Source organism: Balaenoptera ricei, chromosome 14 (assembly GCF_028023285.1).
Source record: "Balaenoptera ricei isolate mBalRic1 chromosome 14, mBalRic1.hap2, whole genome shotgun sequence".
In the NCBI taxonomy this organism is placed as follows: domain Eukaryota; kingdom Metazoa; phylum Chordata; class Mammalia; order Artiodactyla; family Balaenopteridae; genus Balaenoptera; species Balaenoptera ricei.
The window spans coordinates 70,149,491-70,162,625 of NC_082652.1; the positions used below are offsets into that span (position 1 = coordinate 70,149,491).

Below are 13,135 nucleotides of genomic sequence, written 5' to 3' on the forward strand. Positions count from 1 at the left end.
CTTCCCTCAGCAGTGGACAATGGGTTCTTGGGGAGAGGCACGAATGCTGACCACGTGAGTGGCTTCCAAGAACTCTGTGATCGGCCACGCGAGGCTGGACGCTCAGCAGTCTTAGTGCCAGCAGAAGGGACTCCAGCCAAGAAGGCCAAGGACATTTGCATGGCTTTACCTCCATGATGGGACTGGACGCCAGGACCTTCTCTTCGATGTTGGTGTCACTGGCCGAGCCACTCACCGTGGCGAAATAGCGCATGGCGTACTTGGCCGACACGGTCTTGCCGGCTCCAGACTCCCCGCTGACTATGATGGACTGGTTCTTCTCATCTCTGCAAAGGAAAAAGCCTCGGTCAGTCGCTGGCCGTGGAAAGGCATGGTCGCCTTCCAATGACACTGTCGCCTTCCAGTGACACTGTTGACAAGGGCCCGAACCCAATCAGGAGCATCCCTCCCTCGTTTAGGAGTAAATGTGAGGGGCAGCGTAAAAACAGCCCACCTTCCTTCATACGCTTGCTTGCACAAGATCTGAAAGTGGGAGAAAGAAGCTCTGAGAAGGGCTTACAAATCCTATTTTATGACCTGAGGGAACGGGGATGTAGCCGTCGGGTCACTCTCCCAAGCTCTCTCTGGAGGCAGTACCCCACAGACCACTCCCTTACATAGACATCCCCTGAGAACTTACATAAATATACACTTTCAGTTACATAATCTTGCCTTTCTGTTACATGCCCATCTTGTGCCACTTTCTCCAAGAGTAAGGTTCTTTTCTTCTCCTCTTGTATTTGAGCCTAGCATGCCAGCAGACACAGTTCTGAACATTTTTGTTCATGTAGATCTATCACAAAGGGCATGCTACTAACCACCAGGCTGATCTTACCTCAAGTTTCCCAGAAATTAGATAAAACAGCTATCGATTGCAATAAGAGGGAGTTCAGTCAGACTAAATGGGAGGCAGAGAGTAGATACTCTACATCAGATAAAATGTATCTGTATGTATCCCTTTGAGACAGATACAAGACAGACAAGTAATGGAAAACTCAGCCTATCTGGTCTCCAAGGAACATGGATGTTCAAGCTGGGAGCAAGAACAAACATCTGGGCCACGGGTTTGGGAAACGAATTGCTTGCAAGAGCTATACTCAGCCATCTACCTCCAGCCCACAAATCCACTGCCAGGAGGACGGCAGGCACTTCGCTTTCAATCTGCAGTACCTTTAACAGTTCCTGGTATAGAGAATACACCCGAGATAAAATATTATGTTGGAGGAGAAGCCAACTTAGGGATCAACCAGCCCTCTTCCTTTCCAGGTGAAGAAACCGAGAAGTGTGAAGTCAGGTTTAGAACACAGGTCTCCTGGCACCAGCCCAGTACTCCTAACACCAGCTCCTGTGGCTTCCTGGGCAGGGCTGGCTACAGAAAGAATGGCCTGCCCCACCTTGGTAATTATCAGCACAGGTAGACTGTACCTGATCAGCACAGGTGGGTGAATGTTGGCCCTGCTTCTGGGCCAACAGCTGAGAAGCTGAAAAAGTGGTGTGATGACACGGATGTCAACTAGAGGTGAACTAGAAAGACAGACAAGAACCGGTTTGAAAGGGGGGCCCCCGGGGGAGAGTCAGGTGCGGTAGCTGGGCTGAAGAAACCTTAACCTTCAGCTGCTCTTCAAGGTCAGCAACGAGCTGAGCAGTCTCAGCTCACACACACCATCATTAAGCGGAGAGGGACCTGAGTGAATACAGGTGGCTAGTAGATGCTATTGAGAAGATGAAGCTGAAAAAATTATCTTTCAAATTGGCTATACAACCAATTACCTGAAAAGTTACATAGAATCTCACCTAGTATTTGGAGGATGGAATAAGAAGTGGCTTTTGGAGAGCCCTTGTAGCTCTAGGATACCACGGTCATGAGAGTGTGTTTCTCCTCTCCTTGGTTCTGTGAAAACCTCATATTGAAAGGTGGCCTCTGAAGAAGCCTGTGGATGCCTACAGTTCCCATTCTCATTTGTTGTTTAAATTTGATATGACATCCACTGGACCCTGGGGACCAGGACAGGTATCACCCCTCCTCTTCTCAATACCATCACAATCAACTCCTTAGAGAACTGCTCAGAAGCACAACCATCCCCAGGGACTAAGGGTCTAACAAGCTGGGCTTTAGACCTATGAAAGAGAACCAAGCTTGATGCCACCTTTAAAACCACCTGAACCTGCAACAAGGAGAACTAAATTGCAGGAGCCATACCCAAAAGTTTGCAGTTTTGCTCAAAGTCTGTATGTTTAACCTAAAAAGGATGAGCACAGGTTGTGTCTAAGACTTAGTCCTCCACAGAGAACCACATCGAATGGGGAGGTATATACTGTCCAAAGAACTTAATAAGGATCCCTGGGAGCAATATGTGGATGCCAGGAGAGAATTAATCAGATTGGTGGGGGGCTGGGGGTCGTGAGTGCTGCCAGGCTCCCTGCGGCAACACAGCACACAGAGGGAACTGAACTGCGAAGAGACCCAGATAACATACTACATCTGGCACAAAAAAGGTGGCACAGACCAGTGACACCTGTCACTTTTCACTTGCTGTGTCAAGATGGGCATCGCCCTGTGCATCATTGGGAAACGACTGAAAAGTCACACACTGCTCAGGAAAGAGAATGACTCATACAAGAGGCAGAAAACTTTGAGGACCAAGCAGGCTATTCCAAGTGTAAGTGGCCAGAAAGGCAAAAAGGCAGGGCTACTTCACGTGACAACAAAGTGTCAGGACCTCACAAAGAGAGGGAATCAAGGCAGGGAAACAAAAAACTGGCAGGACATGGAAGCTAACGTTGGTGTTTTGATGAAAATGCACATACGTGGCCAAACTATTATCAGGGGTTATAAACATCCCCAAGTGTTTCAAATCTTTACACTCGAGGCTCTTGGGCATGAGGGAGTCTGGGCAACGACCATTAGTGCTAACTCCCACCTAATTTGGTGGATAGTCAAATTGATGCTGATAAGACTAAAGTCAGGGAAATTCAACTCTTCTTAGACCAACAAGGACCTTTTAACAACTCCCCTTACTGAGACCAACTTAAAATATTTTTAAAAATTGATGATTTTTATTTAGTTTCACTGCACTTCTGCACATCCTACCTACGCCCATTCTTAGTCTACTACATGGCCGGGTGCACATGACGTATCTGTACACTATTTGTCACGGCCCATAAGCTGGCCTTGGGGATGATGTGTAACAGCATCTTCAGTCTGTTCTACCCATATTAGCTTCGCTTCCAACTCAACTAGAGAACACAAGACCAGAATACGGGTAGTAAAAACAACTTGATTTTGAAGCTCACGTGCACTGCTTAGCTGTCTGACTTTGGGCAAGGGAGTTGACCTCCTGACCCTCAGATTATCTCAGTCCAGTCTCTTATGACTTTGATCCCCAACCATGCTCATGCTCTTCTAGGTGGTCACCTTGACTTAGGGACCTAGGTCTCTAATTCATCCTAACATTCCTGCCAGATTAAATGTCTAAAGCACAGCTCTAATCATACTCTCCCTGCTCAAAAAAAGTTAACTACTCATCGCTTACCAAATCAAGTCCAAACTCCTTAGTTGAACCCCTCCACAATGCACATCCCAACACTAAAGCCCTTGATAAGCGTCGGCAGACTATGGTGCTAAGAACAGAACACCGGGCTTTTGGTCTAAGGATCTTGCCTGAGTCCTGGTTCAGCCATCAGCAGGCTCTTTGTAAGCCTTAACCACATTACAGAGGATACCCCCATCTTACAGATTTGCTGCAAGATTATATGAAACGATCTCTACACTTTGTATAAGATGAGGGTATTATAGTCCAGACAAAACGAGCTACGCGTCAGTCTCTGAAACTGCACACTTTCCCAGCACTGCCATTTATGGTTTTCCCCCTACCTGAAATCACCTTCAACATACACCCTTCTACTGAAGTCCGACCTGTCTCAGGCAGCCCAGCAGGCAATTATTTCTCTGCCTTCTAAAGTCTCACGTCATTTGCTTTGTGCCACTTGTGAGGCATTGTCACCTCTCATCCCATATTGATGTCAGGCCCTGTGTGGTCATTTTACTTGCTGTGTGACCTTGGGTCACTTCTTTTCTCTGGGCCTCTGTCTTTTCATCTTGTCAAGTACAAGGTTGTGACATGGACTCCCCCAGTGATTTAATCTGTCTCTGACATTCGATGATTCCGTGATCAAAATTGTAAAAGGAAGTGTGGGTGGGGAAAAGCTCTCAGTTTCAAACTTCCATTACTTAGGGCTGGTTGTGGGGGAGATATTTATGAGCATGGAATTCTACCCAGTGTCCTTCAAAAACACAACCAAGGTATGGCTCCATCCATTCGGCCCAGTTACAGACATGGCTTAGCTGACAACTTGGGTCCATGTGCTTTTCAGTCAGTCCTTTTCTCCTGAGCCCAGTGAGGTTCCCTTTACAGGCATTCCTTGGAGATACTGCAGGTTCGTTTCCAGACCACCACAATAAGGCAAATATCCCAATAAAGAGAATATCACAGTAAAGCGTCACATGAATTTTTTGGTTTCCCAGTACATGTAAGTTATGTTTACACTATACTGTAGTCTAGTAAGTGCACAATAGCATTATGTCTAAAAAAAACAATGTACACACCTTAATTTAAAAATAATTTATTGCAAAAAACAAATGCTAACCACCATCTGAGCCTTCAGCCAGCTGTAATCTTTTTGCTTGGGGGGGCGTCCTGCTGCTGACTGGTCAGAGTGGTGGTGCTGAAGGCTGGGACGGCTGTGACCATTTCTTAAAACAAGACCACAGTGCAGTTTGCTGCAGCGACTGACTCCTCCTTTCACTTGAACACTTAGAGCCATTGTAGGGTTATTAATTGGCCTAAGCTCAATATTGTGTCTTGGAAAAAAAATAAAAATAAAAATAAGCTGTGACAAAGAGAGAGAGTGGCATGGACATATATACACTACCAAACGTAAAATAGATAGCTAGTGGGAAGCAGCCGCATAGCGCAAGGAGATCAGCTCGGTGCTTTGTGACCACCTAGAGGGGTGGGATGGGGACGGTGGGAGGGAGGGAGACGAGAGAGGGAAGAGATATGGGAACATATGTATATGTATAACTGATTCACTTTGTTATAAAGCGGAAACTAACACACCATTGTAAAGCAATTATACTCCAATAAAGATGTTAAAACAAACAAACAAAAAAAAACAGAGGGAAGAAGGAAGGGGGGAGGGGCAAGTTAGGAGAAAAAATATATATATTGTGTCTCGGGAAATAGGGAGGCCTGAGGAGAGGGGGAGAGATGGGGTAACGGCTGGTTGGAGGAACAGGCAGAACACACAACACACTTATCAATTAACTTCACCCTCTTACATGGGTGTGGTTCGTAGCACCCCAAAACAATTACAATGGTAACATCAAAGATCATTGATCGCAGATCACGGTAACAAATAGAATAATTGTGAAAAAGTTTGAAATACTGCAAGAAATACCAAAATGTGACACAGAGACTTGAAGTGAGTAAATGCTGTTGGAAAAATGGTGCCGATAGACTTGCTTGACACAGGGTTGCCACGAACCTTCAGTTTGTAAAAAAAAAAAAAAAAAAAAAAAAAAAAAAGGCATTATCTGTGAAGCACAATATAGCAAAGGGCAATAAAACAAGGTCTGCCTGTATTTAGAAAAATTAACCCATGGCCATGGCATTTCATGCCGTGAAATACCAGCCGTTACTCAGGCCCAGGCTGTCTTCAGGAAGGCAGCACCACCCTAAGCAGGAAAAGCCCCTTGAAGGCCTGTGCATCAGGCAAGAGCACAGGACTCCCGGTCAGGTACCAGCCACTCTCCAGCTTCCAGGTAAAACACCAGTAACCAACACATGCACCACAGACTCTCCCTGGTTCACACTGGATCCCTGTCTGTGACATCTGAGAGGCGGGATTTAATTGCTGCTAAGCCACCTGCTTTTCTGGTAAAAGTTTCCCACCAAATCACTGCAGCACTTGAAGCTCCCTGAGCAAGGCCAACCTCTCTCCCCGTCCCCATTTTTGGAGAGTGGAAAAGGCGGCTGTCCAGGCACCTGAGGTCCACACTGCAGAGCACTGATCAGCCAGGGAGACACTGCGGGAACTGCGGGGACACCCCGCTGAAGTGTTGTCTTGTTTGGGTTTCCCGCAGAGAATAATTCATCACCCGTGGCCTCCCCATCAGCAATGCGCACACAGAACCATCAGGAAAGCACTGCTTCAGCCGATTCTGACTGAGAGAAGCCCCGGCTTGTGACAATGAGACCAGGCCCTCCACCTGTGGACGGGTGTGGCACCACCATCCTCCCCCCTGGAATCCCCTGTTCTAACTGCCACAGTGCGTCCACACATCAGTCACTGAACTGAGAGCTCCCAGAGGGCGGGCACTTGCTTTAACCTTGAACCTGCAGGGTTCCTGGGGCCGAAGCCTCACCGTCACTTCCCGTGCCCTGACCCAGGCCTCCTCTGTGTAAGTGGCACCAGCCTCCACTCACCCACTTCAGCCAGAAACCTGGGAGTCACTGTGGATTCCTCCCTTTCCCTCCAGCCAGCATGCCCTATTGAATTCACCTCCCAGTACAGACGGCTCTCTTCTCTGGACCTCCTAGTCCCAGCCATCATCATCTCTGACAAGCATTGTAATAGCAGCTTTCTAACCCTCACTGTCATCCTTCTGTAAGGCAACCTTTTTATATGACCTTTTGTTGTGAATATTGGATCAAACCTCTCCCCCTGCTTTAAGCCGTCCAATGGAACCCCTCTGCTTCCAAGATCCCAGCTCTGGGATCATGTTCAATGCCCTCCGTGAACCAGCACCTCTCTTTCCAGCTTTATCACGTGCCACTCTTCTCTTTGTTCACAACGCTCAAGCGACACAGGGCTTGTTTCTTTATTCCTTCCTACTTTACAGCTGTCTGAAGCTATTGCAGTTCGAACTTATTTTCCCTTCTTTGACCTCACAACTCTTAATGCCTGGTACTCAATCATATTCTGATGGCGGCTCACGCCTTACTACTTTTCATTGTAATTAATGACCACCACCTACTCACATCATGCTCGAATGGTGTACAAAACTCTTGGCCATGTTATCTCTTGCTTAGGACTCATGAGACTATTGGTGCCAGACTTCTCATTTTAAAGAGGATAAAACTGAAGTTTGGAAAGGCCGAGTGATCTTCCCAGAGCTCTCAGCTAGTAAGACACCAAGTGGAAACTTGAACACAGGCTTCCTTACCCCTGTACAATTTCCCACTGGGTTATGCTGTGACATCTCTGTATCACCATTACCGCCCCTTCGTGTATAATCAAGCATCCATTAGTGAATCCCCCTAACAAATCGCCTCGGTTAAGACATTAGACATGAACCGGGTGTCCTCAGTGCTGGTTGGCTTAGCATCAAGGCCTCAGCTAAAACATCACTTCTTCAGAAGCCCTTCCCTGACCACCCTACTTTCATAGCATTCAGCATACAATTTACTAATACTTTACTGATCTACTTAGTAGTCCTTCTACCGTTGTCTTCCCCACTAGATGGTAAGTTCCATGACGGCCAATCTCAGATGCAGGGCTTGGATGGGCAGGCCAGCACCTGGATTGTATCAAGAAAAGAGCCCTAGTAAGGGCTGTCATGTATGGTGGTCTATATAGGCTGAGGCCAGGGTCTGGTGCCCCCTAGACATGTGCAACTTACTGCCTGCAAACCAAACTTGGTGGTTCCTGCCCTGAGTTCAGTTTCCCCAGCTCACCCATGGGAAGGGGGCTGACAGCAGGGGCCTCAAGCCTCAGGCAGGTGCGACTCTCTTTCCCTGGATTGCGCACTCCCTTAGAGAGGTGAAGAGGTGGGAACAAAACCCACTAAAAACCCGGACACACAGTGGAGGTGCAAAACAGGAGGGAGGAAAAGCCTGGCTAAGGCGCAGTAGGAAGGATGCCCTGTTTCTGAACACATCATTAAGTCCCTCCATCGTTTCTTCCCCAGTAACAAATCATCTGAAAATTTAGGTGTGTCGGTAGAATATATTCTATTCACTAATGGGATAATCAATCTACTGTCTCTTGCCTGTCTATATCTGTCTAGTCTCTAATGATATTTTCAACATCATCATCACAATGCAGGCCACCTACTATGGTTAAAAAAGAAAAAGAACTGCACCAGAGAATGGGGATACAAAGAATTTTTAATCAAGAATTTCTGTTGAACAAAGATATTTGTGTCAGTACCAGGGACAGAGTTAATAACTGGGAGACAGACTAAGAAAACAATGAAAATGAATCTTAGAAGCAATGCCAACTAAAAAAGAATGACAGTACTATATATGGTATGACACTTTCTTTAGAAACTCAACAAGAAAAAAGAAACATGATGCTTAGGGATACAAACACAACTATATTAATACAAAATGATATCAAAACCCCATTAGAATGGGGGAAGTCATGTAACACCAGGTAGAAGGCAGAATCAGATTGGCGGAAATAAAACTGGGTTCTGTGGGGAGGGAAAAGTAAGGTTTGGGGACAGAGATAGGTTAGGATGGAGATAAAGTTACGTGAGAAGAATACAGAAAATTACACTGAGGCAGTTTTGGGCTCAAAACAGAGTCATACAGTTACAGTGAGTCTAAAGTTAAAGATTTCCTCTCAAGGTTGGGGCACTAGAAAGAACAGTCCTGCTGTGAGAAGGGGCTGGGCAAGAAAGCACCAAGCTAGAGATTCTATGAAGCCTGCCAACAAGAAAGCCTGGCTCAAAGTGGGAAGGAGGACATATGTCCTGGCCAGCTAGAGGGAGGGCACCTATGTGAGGGGTCCTCCGGGCTCACGGCCCAAGCAGGCCCTGGGTTCTAGGTGTGAGGGAGGCAGACAAGCATCCCTGAGCACCTCTGCCATCAGGCACTAATGTCCTACACTGCCACCCTCCCAGGTAGTGTTGTGTGCTCACAGCCCAGAACTCAAGCCATTCAAGAAGGCTGCCATAAATATTCATGGAAAACTGCTTAACGGGTAGATAACAGTCAGAGCCCTAAGTGTCTACTCAGTAAGATGAAACTGAACCTTCTTACAGTGCAGGAGCTAAGTACTTAGTGCATTTCATATCCAAGTATCATTTTTCCACTTCAATTTCACAGTGGCCTTCCGAGTGCTAAGTTCTATTTATAAACCTCCTAGGTGTACTGTGATACAGGTAGTAGCAAAATGAATCCATCTCCTTCCACTTACTCGCTGTTCCCAGGAGAGGCTGTCTCCTCTCAGATGAGAACGCATCACAGAAAGAACCTCTGGGAACTCAGTCAAGCCCACCCCTCCCTGGAAGATAAGCAGGGCAGAGTGAGACAAACTGGGTGGGGGGCTCCTTGGTGTGAATGGGGATGTGCCAACTTCTCCGCTTTTAAACTAAAGGGCTGGAAGATGATCCTTAAGACCTCCTGCTATTCCTGAACTCTGTGATTCCAGATCCAGGTTATAGTTGAGCTGTGCGATACTCCACATCAACTGCAGCTACCCGCTAATTTTGAAAATATACCTTGAAACTCAGAAATCTGTGGGTTTAGATGAAGGTGAGCAACAGAGGCAAATGTTTCCTGTGATTTTATACTTTACAGAATTATTTTGTTTAATGTTATCATTAGCTGGGGGTAAACTATGATATACACATATTTGTACCCTACAGTACCAAATAAACACTTTTCAAGCTCTATTTCATTTGGTGCTGGAAACTGTTCTGCAGTGAAGGAACACATTCAAGCAATACTCAGGTAAAAAGGCTTCTCGTTGGTCAGTAGTCCAGCTAGTTGGTATCTGAAGCCAGGTGCATCTGAGCACCTCAGTCTAAAGCTCATCCTCTTTCTCTACATCGCACTCTCTCTGCCAAGCTACCAGTAAGATACAAGTCTTTTACGATATCTCTTATAGATACTGCCTCATCCATTCATCTTTTAAATTTAGGGCATCCCTGCAAGTCAATTTCAGCATCTCCTCTCATTTCTCCAGGTTGCCTCTAACGTGATCTCATCTTTCCTTATGACTACAACTGCCACCCAAAAGTTGTCCACACTCAGATATATCTCCCCAACCCAGCTGTCTCCCAAGAGCCAAGCACATATGCACAACTGCCCTCTGGACAATGATACTCATCCTTTCTCTCTGGGATTCTTCCACAGCATCATAACTGGTCCTCCTGTGCCTATTTTAGCCCCTGCTCAATCCATTCTCCTCATTGCCATTGGAAAGATACTTCCAAAACACTCATGTGACTGTATGTAGGTCCCGCTAAGCACCCTCTCATGAGACACTGGGGCCTGTGGGATGCCTTCCGCGTCTTCAGCATTCCAGGCCCTTGGTGACCTATTCCAAGAGGCCATTCCAGGCAGAGGTGTCAGGCTGTGCAAAGGGTGGGAAAGCACAAGCAGTGTTCAGGGAAGAGGGTGAAGTTTAGGGCACTAAGACCCCAACAGGTAAGTCACGGCCTCTGGCAACAATTTGACTGCAAAGAACCATCATTTGTTCATCAGCCCTGGCTGTACATTAGAAACACCTGTGGAACGTATGAAACGCCCCCTCCTGGATTCCACAGCAGACCAACTGGATCACAATCTCTGGGGGTGGGGCCCAGATATTTGTTTTTTTTTAATTCCACAAGTGATTCTGATGTTCTGCTACAGCATTAGTTCTGCTACAACATTAGTTCTGCTAGGGTTAAGAACCACCGCTCAACAGCTTAATTAAATGGGTCACTATATAAATATGTTCAGGTACTCGTTGAAATTCAAATACCCTGTAAATTATTCATGGTTGATATCAGCCTAATACCATGTAACACTGAACGTAAAACAACGATTAGCTACACAGAGTCTCAGAGGCTACACAGTCCTTAATGTGTGAATTTATTAACCATTTTTCCTGGCTGCAAACAATAGGAGCCTTTACATTTAAGTTTAAGCTCCAGCTAATGGTTTATGATAAATCACCTAGAAATCAAAGTAGAGTCTCCTCATTAATTGGATTTACATTGTTGATACCCACACAGTTGAAATAACAGTGGAGACTGGTTAGAAGCACGCAGTTGCACACACACTACCCGGAGCGTGCTGCTGCCCGCTAATGCCTATAGCTGGGGAAAGGAGACAGCTCTGCCCTACCCCTACTTCAGGTGTTCTCCACCTGGGGCCCACACACTCCCAACAGGCCCATGAACACAGCTTGCCCTACCCCTACTTCAGGTGTGCTCCACCTGGGGCCCACACACTCCCAACAGGCCCATGAACACAATTCAGGGGGAGCCGTGAACTTAAATGGAATAAAAAGCACATCTTTATTTAGTTTTTACTAAACTTTAACAACTTTAACATTTCCTTCAATTAAGAATATAGCCAAAAAGTATACAAGTGAACTTATTTATAAAACAGAAATAGACTCACAGACATAGAAGACAAACTTATGGTTACCAAAGGGGAAAGCAGGGGGAGGGATAAATTAGGAGTTTGGGATTAAAAGATACACACTACTATATATAAAATAGATAAACAACAAGGTCCTACTGTATGGTACAGGGAACTATATTCGATACCTTGTAATAACCTATAATGGAAAAGAATCTGAAAAAGAAAAAAATATATATATATATAAAATGGAATCACTTTGCTGTACACCAGAAACTAACACAACATTGTAAATCAACTATACTTCAATTTAAAAAAATAAAGAAAACAAAAGAATAGAGTCAAAAACAGAGAGCAGAACAGGAAGAACCTGTGACTCTGACACCCTATTACAGTTGCTGCAGAGAGCATTAAATATTTACACTCACCACTACTTCAAAATGATGGTTATTATTAGATCTGCCACTAATGCATTAACCATGCCTTATATTTATCACAAACTCCTAAAATATTTTGATAATTTCAATATAATCAGTCCTTTGTAATTGTACATATTATATTTGATACATTTAAATGGAACAAAAATGGTTAAGAACCCCTGAACCTCTTTTCAAAGTGTTTTTCTTTCCTTTTCCTGATTGCAAAATCCTGCCTCTTTACACAGCATTAATGACAACGACTTTCAAGGAAACCATGCTTACATTTCATCAGTCCTGCTGCATTTTCCAAGAGCCAATCAGAAACACCACTAAGTGTGTTGCTAGAGGTGGGAGGCAGACTCCAGAGACCCCTAGGATATGGGGCAAGGCTCTCTCTACTGGAAAACACTGTAGCTTAAGCCATAAAGTTGGTATATACACTTTCAGGCCTTAAAACTGAAGCTTCCTAGAAGACTAAATGGCACTCTCACACTGCCTGCATCTTACTGTCCTTAACAGTCCAACACCGTCCTTTGGGAATGCAAGGATTTTGAGATGTGCTTTCTAATAAGTTCCTGGGTGATGCGGATGCTGCTGGTCTGGGCACCCTGAGAATCATTATCCCTTTGCTGGTTTGAAATTTCATGATTCTCGTATGTGGCCATGAAATTATATAGCACCTGGGCCTGAAGCTGAACCTGCCTTGGTTATTTTGGGGAGTCTACCCCAGAGTGTAAGGAGCTGGCTCAAAAGACAGTGTTTGTGGGCCCGTCTCCCCGCCTCCAGTTGCCACAAGGCTCTCACAGGCCTCCGTTCAGAGGGACTCTTCACTGAGTTCAGCTTTCTCTGGACCCTTCCTCTCCTAAATGCAGCCACCCCAGCCTCGTGGCCCACAAACCGTTTGTCCAACCTTTCAAGTATGAAACGCTCAGCACCAGGTGGGGGTGGGAAAGGAGGACAGGTGCTCAGCACTGGGTAGTGTCAGGAACTGCCAGGCCTTAGGGCGGACGGTGGACAAACCAGAGTCTGGTGCCCAGAAGGCATTCAGTATTTCATGATGAAGGAACAGATACTGTAGGTGGAAAAAGAGAATGCGAAAGACAGTTTGGCTACAGAAAGGTACTGCTAATTGCCGTCATTTGTGTCAGCTATTTAATATTTATGCCCAAATTATCATGTAGCACAATGATTATGAACATCATTAAACATGTTAGACTAATTCTGCTGTAGGCTTTACTCAGCTACAAAAATAAATGCTCCACCTTCACAGTGTTTTCCCTATACAGCTTAAAAAAATTAGACCACTACTGC

The 13,135-nt window shown here is 45.5% G+C and overlaps 1 protein-coding gene across 4 annotated transcripts in view; it reads right to left on the reverse strand.

The window, feature by feature from the left end:
• The window catches only part of MYO5B (myosin VB), a 370,856-nt gene that overhangs the window by 159,249 nt on the left and 198,472 nt on the right, over positions 1-13,135 (reverse strand). For all 4 annotated transcript variants that reach the window (XM_059894726.1, XM_059894725.1, XM_059894727.1 and 1 more), the window contains exon 5: positions 170-326. In XM_059894726.1, coding sequence (XP_059750709.1) covers positions 170-326 — 157 coding nt within the window. The remainder of the gene's footprint in view (positions 1-169; positions 327-13,135) is intronic.